General features: G+C 38.1%; 2 protein-coding genes and 1 long non-coding RNA gene across 4 annotated transcripts; 2 read left to right on the top strand and 1 right to left on the bottom strand.

The window, feature by feature from the left end:
• The first annotated feature begins 3,895 nt into the window (after window positions 1–3,895).
• LOC121747950 (ATP-dependent Clp protease ATP-binding subunit ClpA homolog CD4B, chloroplastic) lies at window positions 3,896–8,998 on the top strand. Its single transcript, XM_042142123.1, has 10 exons — window positions 3,896–4,094; window positions 4,629–5,212; window positions 5,438–5,553; window positions 5,636–5,758; window positions 5,838–6,023; window positions 6,354–6,569; window positions 6,765–6,982; window positions 7,174–7,249; window positions 7,343–7,432; window positions 7,559–8,998. Exons 2-10 carry the CDS (start codon window positions 4,645–4,647, stop codon window positions 8,741–8,743), a joined length of 2,778 nt encoding a protein of 925 aa, XP_041998057.1. The 5' UTR covers window positions 3,896–4,094; window positions 4,629–4,644; the 3' UTR covers window positions 8,744–8,998.
• A 1,642-nt stretch (window positions 8,999–10,640) lies between these two features.
• Window positions 10,641–12,153, top strand: LOC121747626. The gene is made up of 3 exons (XR_006039244.1): window positions 10,641–11,229; window positions 11,401–11,511; window positions 11,591–12,153. It is a non-coding gene; the product is annotated as an uncharacterized LOC121747626 (long non-coding RNA).
• A 10,828-nt stretch (window positions 12,154–22,981) lies between these two features.
• LOC121747152 (acyl carrier protein 1, chloroplastic-like) lies at window positions 22,982–24,089 on the bottom strand. Of its 2 annotated transcripts, none has more exons than XM_042141147.1 (4): window positions 23,873–24,089; window positions 23,534–23,641; window positions 23,341–23,463; window positions 22,982–23,260 (listed from the first exon to the last, which is right to left on the bottom strand). In XM_042141147.1, exons 1-4 carry the CDS (start codon window positions 23,930–23,932, stop codon window positions 23,135–23,137), a joined length of 417 nt encoding a protein of 138 aa, XP_041997081.1. In that variant the 5' UTR covers window positions 23,933–24,089; the 3' UTR covers window positions 22,982–23,134. The 2 variants fall into 2 exon arrangements, with proteins under 2 accessions (XP_041997081.1, XP_041997082.1); XM_042141148.1 differs by having other exon boundaries at window positions 23,534–23,632; window positions 23,873–24,082.
• Window positions 24,090–24,106: the final 17 nt, after the last annotated feature.

Raw genomic sequence — 24,106 nt, 5'->3', positions numbered from 1 at the left:
AATCAATAAAACAAAAAACTCGTCAAAATTCTTTAAATCAATAAACGAAAATGTTTATGTAGGGTTGCATTGCATAGTATTTTAAATAATACTACTGTCAGTTGTTTTTTGTTATTATTATTATTATTATTATTATTGATTATTGATTATGTTGACAAAATTAACCATTGCTTAACTTATCCATCACGATTTGGATGTTATAGTTGTCCCAAAATAGAGTGGATTTTGACCGATTGATCAAATATTTAATGTCATCATACATATTATTAGTTAGCTTGTTTATGTAATTAATAATAAGGGTATTAATTCCAATGCTCGTAGTCGGTGAAACTGTTTTTATTTTTCTATTGTACTTCGTCAATTCACTTTCTATATTATTGTTTCAAGGTCTAATAATGAGAAATATTTTTGACATGAAAATTAGAAAAAAAAAATACTACTAATCATTTTGAGAAATGCATATCAAGTCTTTATTAGACGTCGAAATGACACTTAAAAAAATACAACTATATTGATCTTATCCACTAAGATCGAGTCTTTATCCAGTAAAATATTTTGATCTTAACACAACTATATTTTGTTACAAGAATATTATCAAGATTATCTAGATACTTTAAAATTTCTTCACAAACGTTATCGAAAATTAGAGGTTTTGGATTTGTAAAAAAAATCAAATTTTTTTTATTTTTTTTTGGCAATTTACCCAAACCAAAATTGTATAGGTTCCATGTTTTACTTTACAACTTAAAATTTTTACCAATAAATAGGAGGTTAGGATCACCATCTAATAAATGAGATATTATTATTGATTTTTAAAAGCAATATAATATCGGCACAGTGGTAAAATAGGTAAATCCAGAAATTCCAACCTACCATTATAATCTCGACCTGCTATAAGGCCATCCACAATAGGAATAGCCCAGCAATAGCCCAGCCATAGCTCAGCCACTATCACATCAGCAGCACTAAAAATCCTCCTGCCACATCACCAAAACAAGCAAATAGCCCAGCAATAGCTCAGCCATAGCCTAGCCACTAATATCCACATCACTATTAACAAATATATACAAAATGAAATAATTAACAATCACACAATATGCGAAATTTAATTTACGAGACATATACGGGAAAAGTTTAATAATACTATTAAAATTTAAAAAAGTACAATAATTTAAAAAGTACATTAATTAAAAAAAATACAATAAAAAAAAGCACATAAAATTTAAAAAAAATACAATAATAAAAAGGAGTGACAATTCACTCCTCGTCTCCGTCGTCGCCGCCTCCGTCGCTGTCGCCTCCGTCGCCACCATCGCCGCCGCCACCACCGCCGCCGCTGCCGCCATCCTCCCTCCGTATCGCCTCCAACTCATCCTGCAGGCTCATGAGCAAGGTTTGAAGCACGCTCTTCTCCACGGGATCCGTCGCCACCCGCCATTCGGCCATCGTCTTGATCAACTGAGCGCGCGTTTGGGCGCGAGCGAAGAATTTGAGTTCCCGGGTGGAGTGGCCAAGGGGGGATGCCGACTGGACCTCCTGGGAAGCCCCGGCTTTCCCCCTCGCCGCCTGCTGAGCGCGCTTGCGCCCAATCGGTCGAGGTCGGCCACCGACCGACCGCGGCGTGGGGAACTCCTGCGTCGTCTCGGGGAGGTCGTGGGAACCACCGCTGCTGCCGCTGTAATCGCCGGTGTAGTTCAGTCGTTGCTTCTTCGGCCAGCCAGCGTCGACACCTACTCGAAACTTCTCGGACTCGCTCAGTACAATATAGCAGTTCCAGTAGGTGAAGTCATTGTATAGCCCCTTCACTGGGAAGGCTTTCTCCGCTATTCTCCTGCAGTCATCCTCCGTTTGGCCACTGCTCATCATGCGGAGTGCGTTGGTGTACAAACCTGAAAATCGGGAGACCGCCGCCCTGATTCGGTTCCAGCCCTTCCGGCAATCCTCCCCGTTGCGGGTCCTCCCCTCCGGGCAAAATCTCTTGTAGGCTGCTGCTATCTTGCCCCACATGTTAACGATCCTCTGCTCGTTCGAAACGAGAGGATCGTCGCAAACACTCACCCACGCCTTGCTGAGGGCGACGTTCTCGTCGTCCGTCCACCTCCTCCGTACCTCCTCCTCACCCGGCTGCGACGACTCGCCGACCTTCTTCTTGCCCTTCTTCTTTGGGGCGCCACGCCCCGGCCCTGCCCCCCTTGACCTACAGTCACCAGAGCTCCGAGAGTATCAAACCCCAAGTCATCTAAGGAGAAACTATCAAACCCCAAGGGCGTTTGGGTCGATGTGTGCGAAGACCCACACGAAAAATCAAAACTGGGGCGATAGACATCCCCCGCCGTCGCTGGGGACCCCCCAGGAGTCCACTGTGTAGCCGGTACGACCCCCGGAGTCCACTGTGTCGTCGGTTGCCCCCCGGGCATCATCTGCATCCCCGGTGCCCATCCCGTTGGGGTCGGAATACTTGGTGCCCAGCCCGGTATCGGCGGAAACCCCCCGGCGGACTCCCCCCCGTTGGGGCCCCGGGCATCATCTGCTGCCACGGGTACATGCTGTAGTACCTGGGCACCTGTCCCCATCCACTTCCCACAGGGATCGCCGGAGTTTGTGACCCGCTACTTCCGGAACTAGGCTCGTTGTTGAGATCCATTTACCGTTGTTGATCTTGAACAGAAATTAAGATAGAGAGAATACTCGTTAAAACAAGTGGTGCGAATGAAAATGACCAACAAAGCGCGTATATATAGTGTTTCGAAAAAAAAAATTTATTTTTTCGCGCTAGACGGTGCGCTGGGCGATCCGGGCGCTGCAATAGCGCCGAACGGACCGCCCAGCGCCACGCGACCGCCCAGCGCTGCGCGGTTTCTCTCTCCAATCGCCCGCTGGGCGGCTGCAATAGATCGCCCAGCGAACCGCCCAGCGCCGGCGCTCGGCTGGGCGGTCGCTGGGCGCCTATTGTGGATGGCCTAAGGCCATCCACAATAGGAATAGCCCAGCAATAGCCCAGCCATAGCCTAGCCAAAAACTCCTCCTGCCACATCATCAACACTAAAAATCCTCCTGCCACATCATAAATAGCCCAGCCATAGCCTAGCCACATCATAAATAGCCCAGCCACATCAAAATTATATAAAACAAATAATTAACAATCACATAAAATACGCAATTTAATTTACGATACATATACGAGAAAATTTAATAATATTATTAAAATTTAAAAAGTACATTAATTAAAAAAATTACATAATACAAGTGGTGCGAATGAAAATGACAGGCAAGTCGCGTATATATAGTGTTTCGGAAACAAAAAAAAATTTAAAATTCGCTCTAGGCGGTGCGCTAGGCGATCCGGACGCTGCAATAGCGCCTAGCGCACCGCCTAGCGCCAAGGAACTGCCGAGCGCTAGGCGGTTTTTTTTGCGAAAATCGCTGGGCGGCTGCAATAGACCGCCTAGCGCTGGCGCTCGGCTAGGCGGTGCGCTAGGCGCTATTGTGGATGCTCTAAACGAAGTAGCTGTGTCCACGCATCAAAATATTGTACCTTGTTTACAACCAAACCCTTTGTTCATGTGTACAACTATTCTATGCTCGCAAAAGACTGTTATCCAGAACGAAAGTTTGCAGCGCAAGATAAATGAACTGGAACCGTCAGATCATCTGACTCTCGAATCCAACATTTCGAGATAAGGGCATTCACAGTGGGACGGATATCCCGACGGACATTCCAACAGACTTTTATCCCGGCGAACATTGCAACGGACTTTCTAAAAACATTTCCTACCATGTCATAAGAACTTTCCAAAAACATTTCCTGCCACGTAGCACATCATCCACTTCATCGCTCGGAAAATGGCAAAAAGTCTGTAAAATAAAATAGGAAAAAAATCAAAGAGGAGAGAGAGAGAGGCTATTATCGATTCATCCACATTTATCTATATATCTCTTGCTGGCATATCGGCAATTGAGCTCGTGAAAATCCGGCCGACTAAATTTAGGGGTGCCTCTTCTTTCTCTATCTAGAAAACGGTTTATCAATTTAATCATCTTTTATCGTCGGATTAGTGTATCTGCGACTGCGATTGCCTTTTTCGTTCATTTAGGTGAGCTATTATTCTTCTTCACCTGATTTATCGACGTGGGTTCCGGCTCTTTTATGGGTTTTTTTGTGTCCTTCAATTAATTCGATGTTTCGTTGAAAAAACCTGGTCTTTGTGATTGGAAATTAGTGTTGTTTTTGTTCATTGATTGTATGCAATCAGAATTGCTGTTTGGATAAGTCCAGGTTTGTTTTGGGATTTTGGTAGTATTGCCTACTATTAGTATGAGTCTGTAATTATATTGTGCAAAGTATTGTTTTTTGCTAAGATTTGAGCTTTCTACTTGTAGTTGAATTGGTGCAACATCTTGATCTTATTTCAGCTGTGGGAAGACTCTACGTATATTCTTTGCTTGTAGAAAAAGTTGATTTCTTGTAGTAGTAATTAATATCTCTGTATAAGAATTGTAAAATTTGTTGGTTGTAGGGATACATATTTTTTGTATATTGATGATCAACCAATTGTTGGTTGAGTGGTTTTTCTAGCAGTATTCTGTTTGAGCGAGCTATCTAACTTCTTTTGATTCTTTATATGCAGTCCTTTGGAGGTAGACATGGCACGTGTTTTAGTTCAATCGACCAATTTGCCATCTTCAGTTGGTTTTGTAAATAATGGGCAGTTCGAGGGATCGAGCAAAACCAAAAAGGCATCCACAATGCTCTGCTCTACAAAGTCGTCTCATGTGACAGTGAGGAGTTACTCAGGACTCCGAGGGGCTAATGCCTTGGACATGTTGGTGAGGAGAAGTGGCCAGACACTCCAATCAAAGGTTGCGTCAGCCACCTTTGGCAAGCGAGGGAAGAAACAACGAATGGGGCCACGAGCAATGTTTGAGCGCTTTACAGAAAAAGCTATTAAAGTCATTATGCTTGCGCAGGAAGAGGCAAGACGGCTTGGCCATAACTTTGTTGGAACCGAACAGATCTTGCTTGGGCTTATTGGTGAGGGCACTGGTATTGCTGCTAAGGTCCTTAAGTCCATGGGGATAAATCTCAAGGATGCACGTGTAGAGGTTGAGAAAATCATTGGACGAGGTAGTGGGTTTGTGGCCGTGGAGATCCCTTTTACGCCCCGTGCAAAGCGTGTTTTAGAACTCTCTTTAGAGGAAGCTCGTCAGCTCGGTAAATTTGTTTTGCACTTTTTTTTTTCATATCATGTTCTCATTCAATACCTTATTGATTGTTAGTGCATTCCTTTTGTTTTCTTCTCTGAATGGATATAACTATCCTGCAGCGTTGACTACGCTTTTTTGTTTTTAAGCTTTAGCCTTTTGATTTTTGAAATGATTTTTGTATTGGACCTGTTTGTCATCTAAGTTTTCATGCTGGTACTTCCTGTTGATTCAGGTCACAATTACATTGGCTCGGAGCACTTGTTGTTGGGATTGCTCCGTGAGGGTGAAGGTGTGGCAGCTCGTGTCCTTGAGAATTTAGGTGCTGACCCCAGCAACATTAGAACTCAGGCAAGTGTTTCTTTCTCCTTTTCTTTGTTACACAAATTTTTTTTGTAACTTGTAAATTAAACAAATTGTTATGGGTGGTTAGGTTATTAGAATGGTGGGTGAAAGTGCTGAGGCTGTTGGAGCTGGTGTTGGAGGTGGTAGCTCTGGCAACAAGATGCCCACACTAGAGGAGTATGGTACCAATTTGACCAAGCTAGCGGAGGAGGTAATATTCTTCTTGAGTTCTGTATCTTATTTTTAATTTTTTATGAAGGCTCTTAATCGAACCCTCTTGATTATTTCAGGGTAAGCTGGACCCAGTTGTAGGAAGGCAGGATCAAATTGAGCGTGTGACTCAAATTCTGGGACGTCGCACTAAAAATAACCCATGTCTCATTGGAGAACCAGGAGTTGGGAAAACAGCCATTGCTGAGGGCCTCGCTCAGAGAATTGCCACTGGGGATGTTCCAGAAACCATTGAGGGGAAAAAGGTTAGTTAGTTGATGGCATTATGATGATGAAAACTACTTAAAGTATATATGCTGTTTGGCGGAATGGTTAACCTGGAAGGGGACAAACTAGGAGAAGATGCACTTAATTAAATTTGGACATATGAAATACAGTATTTAGTGATAATGGTGGAACATATATATCATTGGCAGGGAAAAATTAGTTTGTCATATGCTTCACATTATTTCTCCTCAATTGTTCTGATTATTGATGCTGCTATACTGGAACTGCAATTTTGAGAAGGATGTCTTCATTTGTTCATTTCCATTGTTTTTCTGTAACCATTGAATGTTTATTTTGGCTTATATCAGGTTATCACTCTAGATATGGGGCTTCTTGTTGCTGGGACGAAGTATCGTGGTGAATTTGAAGAAAGATTGAAGAAGCTTATGGAGGAAATTAAACAAAGTGATGAAATTATTCTCTTCATCGATGAGGTGCACACATTGATTGGAGCAGGAGCTGCAGAGGGGGCAATTGATGCCGCTAACATATTGAAGCCTGCTTTGGCTCGTGGTGAATTACAGGTAAGCTGGGATGTATGTTATTGTTGTACTAGCCAACTACTTTTGCATCATTCGCACTGAAAGTTTCTAGGAAAAGTTGCAGTTTTGAGTTCCAAATAAACCATTTTTTATGCTTCTGAGATGCACTTCACTGTGAGTTTTTTATTTCAAGAAATAAATATTTGCGTATTAATGCTGACTATGATCTACTTGCAGTGTATAGGTGCCACTACACTTGATGAGTACCGAAAACACATCGAGAAGGATCCTGCACTCGAAAGGAGGTTTCAACCTGTCAAGGTCCCTGAACCAACAGTGGATGAAACCATTCAGATTCTTAAAGGGCTTCGTGAGCGTTATGAGATTCACCACAAGCTTCGATACACTGATGAATCTTTAGTTGCTGCAGCACAATTGTCATATCAGTATATCAGGTATAGAGTTTTCAACCTCTAATGATTAGTTTGTATTCATTGCTGCTTGCATGTTAAGTGGATAGTGGGTTTATGAGCTTTGATTTTGTATGCCTCTTCTTCAAGTGCTATTATTTTCCCTTTCCAAGATGTTTGAATCGTTTTTTTTTCTCAATTTAGCTCTGTACTCACTATCACTTCGCCTGTTTCAGCGATCGCTTTTTGCCTGACAAGGCAATTGACTTGGTCGATGAAGCTGGCTCGCGAGTCCGACTTCGTCATGCACAGGTAGGCCCGTAGAAGCTCACTTACCATTTATTGGTGTTATATAAAGTGGTGATGGTATTATATGATGGTGATTTATCATTTTATCCTCTGCAGCTACCTGAGGAAGCTAGAGAGCTTGAGAGAGAACTCAGGCAGATAACGAAGGAGAAGAACGAGGCTGTCCGAGGTCAAGACTTTGAGAAGGTAAATTTTAAATTATGATGTATGGTATATGTTTCGCTGTAGTTATAAGATAGTTAGAATGTTTAATCTCTCTGGTGATTATACATGCTTGGTTCCCGAACTAACTGATGCCAATCAAATTGTTAGGCTGGAGAGCTACGCGATAGAGAAATGGATCTCAAGGCACAGATATCGGCTCTCGTAGACAAAAACAAGGAGATGTCAAAGGCAGAGAGTGAGGCTGGGGATGGAGGTCCAGTAGTCACAGAGGTTGACATTCAACACATTGTTTCTTCTTGGACTGGCATCCCTGTAGAGAAGGTGTCCACTGACGAATCCGACCGACTTCTCAAGATGGAGGAGACGCTTCACACAAGGGTCATTGGGCAAGACGAAGCTGTCAAAGCCATTAGTCGTGCTATTCGCCGGGCCCGTGTTGGTCTCAAGAATCCGAACCGCCCTATCGCTAGCTTCATCTTCTCTGGTCCAACTGGTGTGGGGAAATCAGAATTGGCTAAAGCACTGGCTGCCTACTACTTTGGTTCTGAAGAGGCCATGATCCGGCTCGATATGAGTGAGTTCATGGAGAGACACACTGTATCGAAGCTCATTGGTTCGCCTCCTGGTTATGTTGGTTACACAGAAGGTGGGCAGCTAACAGAGGCTGTTCGACGCCGCCCATACACCGTTGTGCTCTTTGATGAGATTGAGAAGGCTCATCCTGATGTATTCAACATGATGCTTCAAATTCTTGAAGATGGAAGGTTGACTGACAGCAAAGGTAGAACCGTCGACTTCAAAAACACGCTGCTCATCATGACATCGAACGTTGGAAGCAGTGTGATCGAGAAGGGAGGCCGTCGTATAGGTTTTGATCTGGACTACGATGAGAAGGACAGCAGTTACAACCGTATCAAGAGTTTGGTAACGGAAGAGCTGAAACAGTACTTCCGGCCCGAGTTCTTGAACAGATTGGACGAGATGATTGTATTCCGGCAGCTCACCAAACTCGAGGTGAAGGAGATCGCTGATATAATGCTCAAGGAAGTCTTCGAGAGGCTCAAAACCAAGGATATCGAGCTTCAGGTGACAGAGAGATTCAGAGAAAGGGTGGTAGACGAAGGGTACAACCCGAGCTACGGAGCTAGGCCTCTCCGGAGAGCCATCATGAGACTCTTGGAGGATAGCATGGCAGAGAAGATGCTCGCGCGCGAGATCAAGGAAGGCGATTCCGTTATTGTCGATGTGGATTCCGATGGGAACGTGATTGTCCTCAATGGGAGCAGCGGCACCCCTCCTGAGCCGGCAGCACCCGAGCCTGTGGTAGTGTAGGCTTAACTCCGACTGCTGGTGTTGTCTGCGCTGTTCGAAGTTTATCCGTCAAAATGTTTATCGGGTGATGCCGTCGGGTGTGATGGTGGTCGGACTTCGTCTGTCAACGGCCGTGCCGTGGGCAATACCAGCTCATTATATCCATTACACTGATGAACTGTATGAAATTGTAAACTTTCAATAGGAACTTGGCAGGGGTTATGTTGTTTGAAAATGGCGATTCGCTTAATATATTGGTTTTCTATGTTTGTTTCAGGGTGGCTGTATTAAACTGTTGATCCACTAGTCTTGTAGCATAATACATGTCTATTTGCATTTGCCGTGACAAAAAGTAGTACCAATTCATATAATTGGTAGTATGTCATCAATATTGTAAAATAGCCACTTGTAATTTTTCAACTAGAAATCCATTATAATAGAACACATCATTCATGGAGAAAGAAAAAAAAAGGATTATACTATTCCTGAAATGATATCAACAAGTCGTAGTATAGTGGTAAGTATTCCCGCCTATCACGCGGGTGACCTGGGTTCGATCCCCGGCAACGGCGTATTTTTTTAAGTGATTAGTATTTAATACAAATGAGTTATTCCAAATATTTATTTTTGGCAAATAGATATTACTCTTATAAATGAATTAATTAAAGAAGTTACTTGGAATTATTTTACGAATTTGATAGACACTTGCATAAGCTTCTTTTGTTACAAACATGTCTCAAATAATTTCATTTGTATAATGACTTCGTATTGATATTCCACCCTGATTTTGCGTATTAAAGAAAATGCAAATGAAGAGGCATGGGGTTGTATCTATCTTCTACTAACAAATAACAATATGTCGCGATAGGGGTGTGATCAATTGCTAACTCTATCTTTAATTGTTAACTACAACTAATTTTAAATCATAAGATTTGTAGAGATCTAGTGATTTATAAATTTACATGTGTAATTTCATTTTATTATTATTTAAATTTAAAAAGATATGAAAACTAATAAAATTAGGGTTTTGGATCGAAATATCAATATAGTATATTAAACATATCAATACGATTAATTAAATATGTCAACACAATTTCATATTGACATTGTATAATCATTACATTGACATATTAAGATAGCTACGTTGACATTAAGCTGACTCTTCAAAAACACGAAAATTTAAGATTTTTTTTCAAATTTTGACATCGGAACATATGCAAGTGAGATCTCGTTAGTATCCTTATTAAATTATCTTTAATTTGATATAAGTTGTGTTAAAAAATAATTTAAATTGAGATAGTTATAATCATTTAAAGTTTTGTGATATTTTTTAAAAGTTAGTTATAACCAACTTTTTGCTAAATGAGATTAATAACAATTTTTATACACTATATTGATAATCGTGTTTGAATGATCTTGTACCTTGATTTGATTTAATGATCTAATATTTATCATTTAGTTGTAATTAGTAATTTAAGTATGAGTTAGCAATATAACACATCCTTGTCACGATATAACACATCCTTGTCACGATATACGTTAGTTTTACGAATTTTGGAATATATAACAAAATTATACTATTAATCAATAGTTAATAGTATATGGCATATATTGATACTCATAAGAGCCTACTTCATTATGCGTCTTTACATATCAACAAACCATTACTTTCAATCACCTAATTAATTGTCAATTTCAACTCTCGATTTTTCCCATTTGGCTATTTTGCTTTTGGGTAACTATCATGAGTGTAAATAAATCATATAGAATGTCCACATCCTGCCCATGTTAGTTTCGTATACAAATGTACAACTACTCTATGATATTATAATCTTCTCTGTGTTTTACTTCAATTATTTAAACGTTGTTTGTATCCACATTCTGGAACAAGCCACAAAAGTCTTGTGATTTGCGCCAATATCATGTTACTATAATATACTTGTACTAAGTAGATTATATGTGTATGCCCATTAATTAATAACCTAATCGTAGAAAAGAGCATTGTTTTACTACTTTTTTACTATACAAATCCAAATTCTTGATTCTCCCACCACCAAAAATGGCTGCAAACCTTGCAATAATCATGGTAACAATCCTATTCCTAGTCATTCATCATCAAACCACTCCCACCACGGCTGCTACAAACGTCGTGAAAACCGAGGTTTTCCGATCGCCAGAGATGGTGATGGAGCCCGGATTAGTCTCGAACAAGGACTACTTCAACGTCGAATTCCCACGTGGACACATCGGGCTGAAGAGCTTCGACGCGGAGTTAGTCGATGAGAGAGGGAATCCGGTGCCTCTCCACGAAATTTATCTCCATCACTGGCTTCTCAACCGATACTTTGCTCGGAAAAACAGTAGCGGCGTTGATGATCTGAGGATCGTCAGAAACAGTGGGATTGCCTCAGTATTTTGGTGTGGGAGCTGAAACGCGCAGAACATGGACTTATATTCCTCATCCTTACGCAAAATCCAAGTCGGAGATCCGGCCACTATCCCGGAAGGTACTTCACTAATAATACTCTCTTCGTCAATAGATACTTTTTAGATGACATGAATTTTAATGCGAAATTGACCATATATCAAGGAAAATGGGATCCTACTTATTAGCATTCACTTTGTAATGAAAATATTAGAGGATGTTATTCTAATTAGATTGATGAGTTGTTGTCTAGATTGAATATGGAGTTGAATCTTGTGGTGGTGGGAGTTGAGAAAGATGGCTGCGTTGATACGAAAAGTAGTGTATGGGGTAAAACACCAAAATGCCGCAGGTATATGGCCAGGTAACTTTTTCTAAGTCTCCGATGTGGGATGGTTTGAACCCAACATGATTAGTCCATTTGACACGTGTATGTGAAACAGGGAGGAAGAACATCGAAGCCAATATATGGGGAAGGAAATGAAGCTGGAAACGAGGCTGGCTTTATCGTGGGGATGTCCACGCGTTACCCGACACCAGTCAAGATTTCAGCGGGAGAGAGACGCTCACTCTTGTATAGTAGCATTGAAAGCCATAGTGGAGTCATGGCCTTGTTTTACCTCTTACTTCCCAAAGCCTCTTCCAACTCTGGTCAGTTTTTTTACATGCCTTCCCAATTACACCAAAAACAATTACTATTAATTCCATAGATGTATCATTTATTTTTTAATTTGGATCACAACTTACACGTGTCTAAGTTTACGATGCTGCTCCAATTCGTTTGCCCGATTGTCCTCTTGGGAGTTGTTGTTATTGTTGTCGTTGTCGTTGTCGCGTGGAAGGGTAGAATTGGAAATTCAGAAGGTTACGAAGCTATACCATGAGCTTGTGATCAATATTTATGTTGTCTTATTAATTTTGTGGACCTAATGTGTAGTTAATTTATCCTTCGAAGATGTGATCACAATATTTTTATTTTTGAATAAAAAAAGCAATAATTTACAGTTGCAAATTATTAATACTATTTATTTTGTGAATGGGAGAATCATTGAATAATATTCTCATCATGAACTTTGTTATTTGAATTAATAATGAATAAATTTTATCATGAACTTACGTACTACAATTTATTTTAATTTGGTCTTTTATATAATTTATTTGTCAACAAATCTTGACAACCTTAATCATATTGTAAATTTATGTTTGCATAGTAGTTCTACTCCTATAATTTATCCCTTTCATTATTTTGATTATTAAAGTAATATTTTTACTCCCTTCAATATTAAATATGTATGTAGTCTTTAGGCATGCATTAAGTTGTGCTAAGATTTACAAATAGAAAAAGTCATCGATTCTTATATGGTTATTGAGAGGTTCAAATAACATTCATTTAAATACAGATCATCTTGATGTTTTTTTTATAATATCACATTCTGTGTGACTGTGTTGTTTTAATTTCAAATTGGTTAAAATTTTTTGTTTAAGTTGTTACTTCCTTCGTTCCAAGATAAGCGAAGCATTTCTTTTGAGCACGAGATTTAAGGAATTGATATTTAAAGAGTTAAAGTAGAAAGAGTAAAATATGAGAGAGGAAAAAATGGAAAAGTAAAGAGAGAAAAAATAGGTGAGAATAAAGTAAGAAAGACGATTTTTTGCTAAAAAGAGAAATGACTCACTTATAGTGGGATATCCCAAAAAGGAATATGACTCGCTTATCTTGGGACGGATGGAGTATATATATACTATTTCTTAATTTTATTTTTGTGAAATGATATTAATTCTCTTTTTACCTAATTAATTGGCAATGTAAATTTAGTACAAGAAAAATTATTAGGGTCGCTAGTGGCCGTTGGAATAACTATATTAATATGCATATAATTACTTTATCATATATAAATCATATATGTGTCTTAATTAAGATTTATTAATGTTGATTTATCATTATATAATATATTAAAAACAATATTTTTTATAATATTAAAGAATTTAACTTAGGTGGTACCTGGTAATATTTGTTAAAACATGTGTATATTGAATTTCCAAAACTCTTCTTTTTGTGAAATTGTGTTTGTTTTGTTCAAAAAATATACTCCCTCCGTCCACAAAAAATAGACCACATTGTGAATGACACGTGTTTTAATGTAGAATTGGTAAAGTAAGATAGAAGGGAAAAAAGTAAGAGAGAAGTAGTGTTAGTGGAATGTAAGGTCCATATTATTAGTAGTGTTTAATTGTGTTGGGTAGCAAATGTGGAGTCCTTTTTCAAACTCGGTCTATTTTTTTGAACAACAAAAAATGGCAAATATGGTATATTTTTCATGGACAGTGATGGAGTATACAAGTTGTTCTAATTAACATATGTGTATGTGTTGCTTTAGTTCTCAAACTTATTTAATTTTACATTTATAATGATCTTATATAAGGATATTATATACATTTTTATATTTAAAGTCCACAAGATGATAGTATTATTTCATTATTTCTCATTTCTGTTGATTTATTGAGAATGTGTGACCAGTACTGAAAATTATTTGGTCCGTGCATAGCACGGGGGATAACACTAGTTTTAATAGATATTCTAGTTTGTGTATGGGGGTACGCATACTCGTAATGATGTTTAAAATGAGATAATTATATGAATATTGTTTGTATAAACCGTGCAAGTTTATTTTCTGAAAAAATCAATAAGATGATAGTACTGTCCGTATGGACACATGTTATAAATGTACCTGATATATAGCGGCGGATGTAGGTGGGGTCGAGTGGGGTCGGCCGACCCCACCGTCAGCGCCGGAGAGTGGCCGGAAAACGCCCTCCATCAGTTGCCGACCCCACGTCTCTGCCCCATCCTCTAGCGCATTTTGCTCAGAAAGAGAACTGATCTGTTTTCTGTGAAATGGGCTCCCCAACTGGGCCTTCCTTTATTTTTTTTAATTGTTGATTAACTTAGAACCCTTTCTTTTTCAGCTTATATTCTAGTTCGAACAATATTTTAAGTCTTACTCCGTATTTTGAAATTTAACGGTAGCTTTATTTTAAGTTACAACATTAATATAAGTTCCAACATTAATTCAAGTCTTTTAAATTGGATCTTTTACAGTTTCCTGTAATAAGATCATTACTAGCATTTTATTTTTTAAATTTATAGTATATTAATCAATAATTGTTATATTCTCTATTTTTTCTCTTATTAATATTTTTCTTGAATTCATTATTTTACTTATCTTATCCTTAATGAGACTAAATTAAAAAATGTTATAGTTACAAAGGACAAATGGTCTCACGTTATAAGAGATAAAGAAGTTACTAAAAATATAAGAGCATATTTTTATTGGACATTCGAAAATTAAAAATGTCTTTATTTTATGGAATGGATGGAGTATAAATTTAATATTTTTTATTCAAATAATATTTATTTAAATATTATATTTATTGTCTTGTCCGATCCGACCCCACGATTATCAAATCCTGGATCCGCCATTGATCTATAGTGTCATAAGAGTCGTATGCACATACTCACCGGATTGAATTATCTTCATGAATTCCAATGAACTCCTTTGGTTCATATAAATAGAAATTTAATTAGGGAGAGGCTCATGTTTTAATTTAAAATTAGTAAAATAAAATAGAGAGACAAATATAGTGTTCTTGAATAATGGGTGAGAAATATAGTGTTCTTGAAATTTGAAAAATAAGAAATCTATTAGGATATGTGTTTGGGAACATGGAATTGAAGCTATGGAATTGGAATTGGAGCCTCTAATTCCAATTCCATTGTTTGGTATCACACAAATATATAGAATTGGAATTGAATTATAATTCCAAGTTTTCCAATTCCATATTTTAATTCCAACAGTCTAATAAAAGAACTCAAATTCCAATATTTCAATTCCATGGGTCAAAACTTAAAAATTCGCGGAAGCTATTCGGTCAAATTTGATAACCGGGTCAGAATTATTTCCGCCCAATTCACTCCGCCTCTCTCCTCCCTTCGCGCTGCCTAAACCAATTAAATTTGGTTTCGCCAAACCAGGTTTGGTTAAATACACAACAGTTATTTGGCGAAACCAATTCATATATTCATCGGTTGTAATAGGCTCAGTAGAGTACTCCAGGTCAGTCCACACCAAGTTGTGCTATTGTCCCACTCCTGTATATGATGGACGTGGTAATCAACCCAATTCCGGCCAGATTTTCCACGGCGATCCTGTTTCGTAAAATCACTACCGTGGAACCGATTGAGGAGCGGGATATACGGTTGGACAATCCCAAATTGTCGCAACACTCGTTGTGCAAGTGTGACTCAACTATATTCCAGCAAATAAGAGTTGTTATCGACATCCATATAGGACGACCGTTAACACAACATTCCGGCAAGTTCCGCTGGACATAAGGCCTCCAAATAAACTACATTTGAAACAAATTTATTCAAAATAAATTCAATAAAAAACAACAAACAAAAAATAATTTAAGTTATATAAATTACTTGGTTGGCGTGCATTCTGGAGAACTGATCTCGGAAGTTCTCAATGCAATGCCCGGGTGCTTTTACATATGACGCCGGACCATTCCATCTACAAAATTTAAATTATGAGCGAATAACACGGAAATTGATGAAAATTGTGCTTAAAAAATGAATTAGTGAACAACTTACGCGAATGCACATGGTGCGTAGTCTATATGCTCGGGATTTAGCATCTTCGGTCTAATATTTGGGATTCTATCCCAAGCCCACAGCTGTAACAAAGTTAAAGCTCCCCCGACATCGGTCCTCCTAGCAACGACAGCTTCACATAAATTGTGGTACAAGCAAGCAAGCGTCGCACCACCCCAGCTATAGGTAGAACATCATTCTACATCCATGAAAAATTGCACGTAGAAGAACGGAATTTCATTTCCGGAGGCGTTCGGGATCATCAGACCACCAAGTAATAGCAGGCAATAAATACGAGCACGTTGAACATATATGTAGTGGTCGTGATCATCACTCAGCTCAATCCTCAATTGATTTGATAAGCTTGTCTGCTTCCAAACCATTTCTTTCAACTCAGATGCTTCTGGTACAAATCCTAGATAATCCAGACACAGTTGCTTCCAATATCCCACATCCTTCGTGGGGATGTAACCCGTCACAGCTTCTCCGTCAACTTTGAGGCCCCATAAGACCTCCACGTCTTCCAATGTCACTGTGAGTCTCTGGCCTCCAACGTTCGATCAATGCGGTGATAAGATGGTGGTCAATGTCCTTTGGTTGACCACACCTCAATATACCGCCGAACCCCATCTGGTCCACTACTGCCAAAACATGGGGATGTATGGGAACATCCCAAATGGTTCCTTCATATCTTCGACAGCGTACGTCTTCTGATGGAACTCCTGCTCATATATTATTAGAGACGTGTTGTCTCTGAAGATACAATACCGAAGGATCCGCAGGACCACATAAGAGCCGACGACGAGAAGTTGAAGATGAAGCCATAATTTACCTACACAAAATTCACAATTCAAATTAAACAATAAACAAACCTAAACAATTTCAATAATTAGATACAATTTAATCCAATATCACAAAATGGAACACCAATATCAAATAATGCACAATACACAAATTCACCTACACAACATTGCACAAAATCATAACACAATTCACCTACACAACATTAACAATTCAAACTAAACAATATACATCAACCTAACAATTTTAATAATTTGTCACTAGGGTTTAGGTTTATAATCCAAATAAACCAATGCCCACATAAACCAAATCAATTTGCCCAATTTTTAAGCTATAACAACACTAGGGTTTAGGTTTATAATCAAATTTATACTCTAACTAAACGCCAATATCTCAACTATCTCAACAATACACAAATTCACTTAAACCCAAACAATGCAACATCAATTTACAACCCAAATAAACCTAAATAACAACGGTATTCAATTACTCTAATATTGTAAAAATTAAGCATACTAACCGAAAAATTTATCAAATACGGGGAAGAATAGCACCGATTAATGGAGGGAGGGCCAAATCACCGATTTCGGGGAGGAGAGGTTGAGAGAATCGCGATTTGGGGAGGAGAAGATGAAAACCCGGACGAAAATTTGATGTGTGTGCTGTGTGTTTCGCGTTTTGGGGAGGAAGACCGATATAAGGTTTCTGACTAAACACGTCGATACCGTTGGCGTGTCTAATTAAAAATGCCAGTTCCGTAGGCGTGTCTAATGAAAAACGCCAGTAGGGAAGGCGTATTTAACTTGAACCACGTCAGTGTAGCATATCTCTCTATATTGAAACACGCTAGTGGTGAAGGCGGTTTTATATAAAACACGCCAACCATCTTGGCGTGTTTTAACAAATACTGTATTTCAATACAATACGATGACAATATGGGTGGCGTCTTCACTTATAAACACGCCAATATGGGTGGCGTTTTTCCCATATATGAAAGAGATAACAAAATGGGTACATTTACGTTATTTTAAAGGTAAACTACCCTATAAACCCGATTTTCTCGGATTTAAGACCCGAGAGATGTGTTTTGAGTTGAATATGATTTGGGATATGGAATGCATGTGCTAAAAATCTTGAAGATGTTGGATTGATTGAAGTTACTCAAAAGCTAGTCATTTAATTATTCAGTAGGTGATAGTTACAGTTTCAAAATGAGCTCTGAAATTCTTGTTCTAATCTCAAGAAGAACTTGGAAGAACTTCCTTAGAGCATGCACAACGGTGGATGCCGGCCTCGCGTCCGTCCGTGCCAACGGCAAGGACGAGGCTCGCCGCCGCTGGCACGGCGCTACTCGATGCATCGAGCAGCGCCGTGCCAGTGAGCAGGCGACGTGGCGGCACGCGATTTGGCAACGGCATAGCCGTTGCCTTTGAATATTTTTTTTATTTATTTAAAATTCATTATTTAGTTTTAAATAATGATAAAAAATAAAAAAATATTTTCCAAATCCAAAAAATATGGCTGTTTTTTTTGCCCGTTTTTTTGAATTTTCCCCCCCCAAAATCATCTATAAATACACACATTCATCATCCATTTATCACATCAAATCATCTCTCATTCATCTCTCATTCATAATTCTCATACAAACTATCAACACATTCATCCCTCACTCAAAACCTCAAATGGATTTCACCCATCTTATGGCGGAAGCGGAGCGCGAAGAACAAGAATACTATGAACAACATCGTGCCGCTTACGAAGCATATGTCGCGGCGAATACCCCCGCTCCACCTCCTCAACGAACTAGATCAACTCGCCGCTACATCCATCGTGACCGGGAGGGAGCCCACGAAAGGCTCGTTGCCGACTACTTTGCCGACTAGCCGCGGTTTCCGGCAGATTACTTCAGGCGCCGTTTTCACATGTCAAAGCGCTTGTTTATAAAGTATCACGCCGTTGCAGAAGTGTATGTGTGCCATCCGACAACTCGCTACTGGGCAAACGGCCGACATCTTCGACGAGTATTTGCATATCGGTGAGTCCACTGGAATCCTTTGTCTAAAGAATTTTTGCGAGGGCGTTCGTTCAGCTTTCGGGGATGAATTCCTTCGGGTACCCACCACCGATGATTGTCAACGGTTGCTTCGTCTTCACGAATCAGTCCATGGCTTTCCCGGAATGCTTGGCAACATTGACTGCATGCATTGGAGGTGGAAGAATTGCCCGACTGCTTGGAGGGGGCAACACTTAAGGGGTCACAAAGGCGGCGGCCCAACACTTATCCTTGAGGCGGTCGCCGACTACCGCCTACGGATTTGGCATGCATATTTCGGCATTGCCGGATCCAACAACGACTTGAACGTGCTCTATTCGTCACCCCTCTTCAATGATATGATGAATGGTGTAGCACCGGCGATCGACTTCACCGTCAACGAAACTACATACCACATGGGTTACTATCTCGCCGATGGTATCTACCCAAGGTGGTCGACTTTCGTGAAGACGCTCAGCAACCCGCACGACCCGAGACGGGTTCTTTTTGCGCAGCGTCAAGAGTCCGCGCGGAAAGACGTCGAAAGAGCCTTCGGGGTCCTTCAAGCCCGATTCAACATTGTGAAGGCTCCGGCTCGGCTGTGGTACGTGAATAATATAGACGACATCATGTTCACGTGTATTATCTTACACAACATGATTATAGCCGACGAAGGGCCGAGTGCGGCTAGCTTCTACGACGAGGATGAAGCCGGAAGCTCAACAGCGATGTCTCCCCAACGCCGAGGTGAGCATACGACGGTTGGCCAGAGGATCGAGACAAGACACACAATGCGCGATACCCAAACCCACATTCAGCTACAAGAAGACCTAATCAAACACATGTGGGCGAAATTCGGCAACGAGTAGTGATTTTTTTAATTTTTAGTATTTTAATTATGTAATTTTTAATTTTTAGGATTTTAATTATGTCGTTTTTATTTTATTTGTCATTTGTAATATTATTTAGGTTTTTTTAATGAATTTTAGTATTATGGAAATGTTTTTGTTTACTTGAATTTTAAATTAATTGTGCTCGTCCTTGCGGAAGAGCACAGCTGTGGGTGTTGTGCTCTTGCCAGAGAGCAGACAGAAAAAGTGGGTCCGGGCCCACAACCGTGCCGCTGGCAAGAGCACGGTTGTGGATGCTCTTACTTTCATATTTTGCTAGAAACACAAATGTAAGGCATTTATGAGCTTTCACTCTTTATGTTGAGTTATTTAGCAAAACTAGAGATCATGGTAGCAGGTTTTTATATTTCTTGAAGTATAATTAGGATAAATATGTTTGCTTTATCTCATTTTTTAGCATTTGTACCAACATCAGGTTTATGGTTTTCTTGCTGTCTTAAACTGTGTTCCTCTTATTCGTAATCGATGTTCCCTTTTCATTTATACAATGCTGAATTTGACTTTTACCTTGTTCATTTGCTGTTGCACACAGACTTCTCTACTATTGCTTCGAGTTGTCACCAAGGTATGCTTCTCATTTTAAAAAGCCGTCCTATGTTTTCTACTAATTTTTTTTTCAGATCTCGATTATAATTGCCAAGTGCTTGTAATGAAGCTACGTAAGTTTTTATTGAAAGTCTTATGCTTGATCAAGTGTTTAAAGTTACATCTGCTGTCATATACCTTATTTTTCTCATTTGTCCTCATTTTTTGTCATGATTGTTGTTTATATTATGGTTAGAATGTGATTATGTTATAGCTTATAAATTTTCACTACCTTTTAACTTTAGTACATGCATATCCATGAGTCAGACTCTGATGATGGAAGTGACGATGAGAGTTCTTCGACTAAGATATTCATTATTCTTCAAGTTCTCTCGGATCAAAGAAGAAAACGTCATCGGCGAAGGTCATATCTGATTGTGTGCAACGAATGATTACTGATTTTAGTGACTATCTAATGGTGGAAAAGAATAAGTCTGAGCTTGTTGTGGAGCAGAAAAAACTTGTTATTGAGCAGAAAAAGCTTCTTATAGAAGAGAGAGAGATTCCTATAGAAAAGCAAAAAAAAAAGATGAACCCCCAAGAAATATTAGCAGAGTTGAAGACGATTTTGATTTGGATGAGATGCAGTTGATCAAGGCTCTGGATATGATGATGCACGATGGCATATTATTCTATACATTTATGGGTATACCAGTAGGGTTGAAGTACAAGTGGCTTAAAGCGCAAACTTGATAAGTGACGTTCAATTTGAACTTTATTTGAATTTGAATATGTTATATTTCATCTAGGTGATTTTGTTTATGAAGAATAGTACATTTGAATGTATTATTGAAACTTGAAACCTTTGTAGCTTTTCTATTGTTGTTCTTTTACCACTCGAGCGGGATGCAAATATTACTTTAAAATCTATATCATAAATAGAAGCAGCTGCATTAATATGATCATGATATTTAGATTACTATATTTATATATAATATCTTAGATTACAAAATTAATCATTTTGCTTCTATTATTATAATATTACGTGCTGGTTCTATTTATATTTTAGCTTTAGAAGATAAGAAAAAAAAATTGATCTATTTATTTAACTTATAAGTATGATACTGAGTGATCAATTGCAAACTCATCATTTAATTGTTAACTACAACTAATTTAAAACCATGGGATTTTAGAAATCTTGTGTACAATTTGCCATATGTAATTTCGTTTTTCATTTTTTAATATTAAAAAGATAATAGCAACTATCAAATTTAGGGTTTAGAAACACAATGTCAATATAGTGTATGAAATACATCAACACAAAGACATGACAATGTCAATACAATTTCATATTGACATTGTACAAGCATTGTATTGACATATTATGTGATGTGTATTGATTTAAAGCTATTAACGAAATTTATAAGTATTTACAAAAAATTTATCAAATTTTGACATCGAAATATATACATGTTGAATCTCTTTGGAATCCTTATAAAATTATCTTTAATTTGATATATGTTATGCGGAAAAATAATTTAAATCAAGATAGTTATATGTATTCAAAGTTTTGAGATATTTTTTCAAATTTTAGTTATAACTAATTTGTTATTAATTGACATTAATACCCTAATTGATATTTTTTGTGCATGATATTGATACTCAGGGTTGAATGATCTTGGCCTTTAATTTGAAAACCTAATGACTATCATTTAATTGTAGTTAGCAATTGGATTTTAATTACTAACTACAACTAATTTAAGACCATTGGATTTTAAATATTCTTATTCTTAGGGGAGTGATCAATTGCTAACTCATCATTTAATTACTAACTACAACTAATTTAAGACCATTGGATTTTAAAAATCTTGTGGTCTACAATTTGCCATGTGTAATTTCGTTTTTTATTTTTTAATATTAAAAAGATAACAGCAACTATCAAATTTAGGTTAATACAGTGTATGAAATACATCAATACAAAGACATGACAATGTCAATACAATTTCATATTGACATTGTACAAACATTGCATTGACATATTATGTGTCGTGTATTGATATAAATCTGTTAACGAAATTTATGAAATTTTTTGAATTTTTTTTCAGATTTTGATATCGGAACATATGCAAGTGAAATCTCGTTAGGATCCTTATGAAATTATCTTTAATTTGATATATATTGTGCGAAAAAATAATTTAAATCGAGAAAGTTATATGCATTTTAAAGTTATGGGATATTTTTCAAAAGTTAGTTACAAATAATTTGTTGTAAATTGACCTTAATACCCATGTTTTTTGTTGATCGTATTGACATTTCGGGGCTGATGATCTAGGCCAATGATTTGAATATCTAATGACTATTATTTATTTGTAGTTAGCAATATAGCACTCCCATGATACTATAATATATTGATCTAAGTGAATGTGATAGTAATTATCAAAAGATAGTGAATGTTATTTTAAAAATATTCATACTACCAATTCCAAATCTATGTCAATTTTTAAGTTACCAAAAAATGGATTTGGAAATATAATACAATTCTACATTAATTTTGTAATAATACCAAACAATGGATTTAGAATTGAATTAGAATTCAATTCCACCTAATTCAATTCAATTCAATTCAATTCAATTCCAATTCCAATTCCAATTCCAATTCCAATTCCAATTCCAATTCCAATTCCAATTCCGTGTTCTAATTAGGGAGAGGCTCATGTTTCAATATAAAATTAGTAAAATAAAAGAGAGAAAGAAATATAGTGTTTTTGAAATTTGAAAAATAAGAAATCTATTAGACTGCATTTTGTGTAATGAAATGGTGTAATGCACACCAACAGTAGAGGCATATCAAATCAAACAAACTCCATGCTAGAACCAAATCAAGATAGTGCATATACCTCTGAATCAAAGATTCCACCAAATAGATAAATTTGAATAAAGCTTTCATGTCCCCAACTACAATATTTGATTCTTGAGATACCAAAAATGTAGACAAAGAAAGCATAATAGATACATCTCATCAGAAAAAATCCACTAGAAATAATCCTAAGTTGACAAAGAGGCATCAAGATTTGTTGGCAACAAGCTGTTCAATGAGATCAGCAGCTTCTTGGATGCAGCTTATGTTGTCTTGGTTATCCTCTTGCACTGTAATGTCAAACTCTTCTTCCAGCCCCATTACTATTTCAACCTGCACATTAACAACCAACATGCAACTCACATACAACTCAATAATAAGTGCATGTGTGTGCAAAGAGAATGGGATGTTACAGTGTCGAGGGAGTCGGCTCCAAGATCCGTGAAAGTAGTCTGAGGGGTGATTTCCTTGTCAGCAGGCAATGCAAGCTGCTTCCTCACTATCTCACACACCTTGTCCACTGTTTCTTTCTTTGCCTGCACACACACACATATTTTTATCTCAACATGAAAGAAAGAGGGAAGAGAGATATGTACGAGTCCTTACAGCACAAGAGATTTGGAAGCGGGAAGAAGAGAGACGAGGGAAACCAGGTGTCCTCCCCCAACCAACTGTCGCCAGCCTTAAACTCTTGCTCGTTATCATCTGCCACAACTTATTACATTACGGGGCAGTTTGGTAAGGAAGCTAAATAAGCAAAACATGATAAGAACGCACATTTTAGGTCATTTTTGGTCATAACGTCACTATATCACATGTACAGTATGTACATTATTACACCTACATTACGTTTACGCTTCTTGATTACTATCTCAGCATCTTGTATTTATTCCAACAATGCAAAAACAGAGTCTAGCTCATGGAAGTTTTCAAGAATATTTTTACCTGGTTGGGCAATCGAACTGAAGTTCTTGAGCAAACAAAATTGGCAGAAACAGAGGCCATGGCTGAGCTGAGACGATGAAGCGAGCAGAAAGTGAGAACTTTGATTTAGTAACTGAGGTGTGAAGGAATGGTGAATATTCAGCCTTATCAACTGCAACTCCTATCCCTATATTTGTTGTTTCTTGCAATCACCTTTGGATTAGTTGGGCCCCTTTTTACAACCTTGCTTGCCTC

The sequence above is a fragment of the Salvia splendens genome, chromosome 9 (assembly GCF_004379255.2).
Source record: "Salvia splendens isolate huo1 chromosome 9, SspV2, whole genome shotgun sequence".
NCBI classification, from domain to species: domain Eukaryota; kingdom Viridiplantae; phylum Streptophyta; class Magnoliopsida; order Lamiales; family Lamiaceae; genus Salvia; species Salvia splendens.
This window is presented reverse-complemented; position numbering and strand designations above follow the sequence as displayed.

What these genes read in the sequence shown, in the direction of transcription:
- LOC121747152 (XM_042141147.1), bottom strand. Translation starts at nt 23,932, where the DNA reads ATGGCCTCTGTTTCTGCCAATTTTGTTTGCTCAAGAACTTCAGTTCGA. An exon ending in GCTTCCAAATCTCTTGTGCT is followed by an intron (nt 23,464 to 23,533) that starts GTAAGGACTCGT and finishes GTGTGTGTGCAG; the next exon opens with GCAAAGAAAGAAACAGTGGA. An exon ending in GAGCCGACTCCCTCGACACT is followed by an intron (nt 23,261 to 23,340) that starts GTAACATCCCAT and finishes GTTAATGTGCAG; the next exon opens with GTTGAAATAGTAATGGGGCT.
- LOC121747950 (XM_042142123.1), top strand. Translation starts at nt 4,645, where the DNA reads ATGGCACGTGTTTTAGTTCAATCGACCAATTTGCCATCTTCAGTTGGT. An exon ending in AGAGGAAGCTCGTCAGCTCG is followed by an intron (nt 5,213 to 5,437) that starts GTAAATTTGTTT and finishes CTGTTGATTCAG; the next exon opens with GTCACAATTACATTGGCTCG. An exon ending in TGGCTCGTGGTGAATTACAG is followed by an intron (nt 6,570 to 6,764) that starts GTAAGCTGGGAT and finishes ATCTACTTGCAG; the next exon opens with TGTATAGGTGCCACTACACT.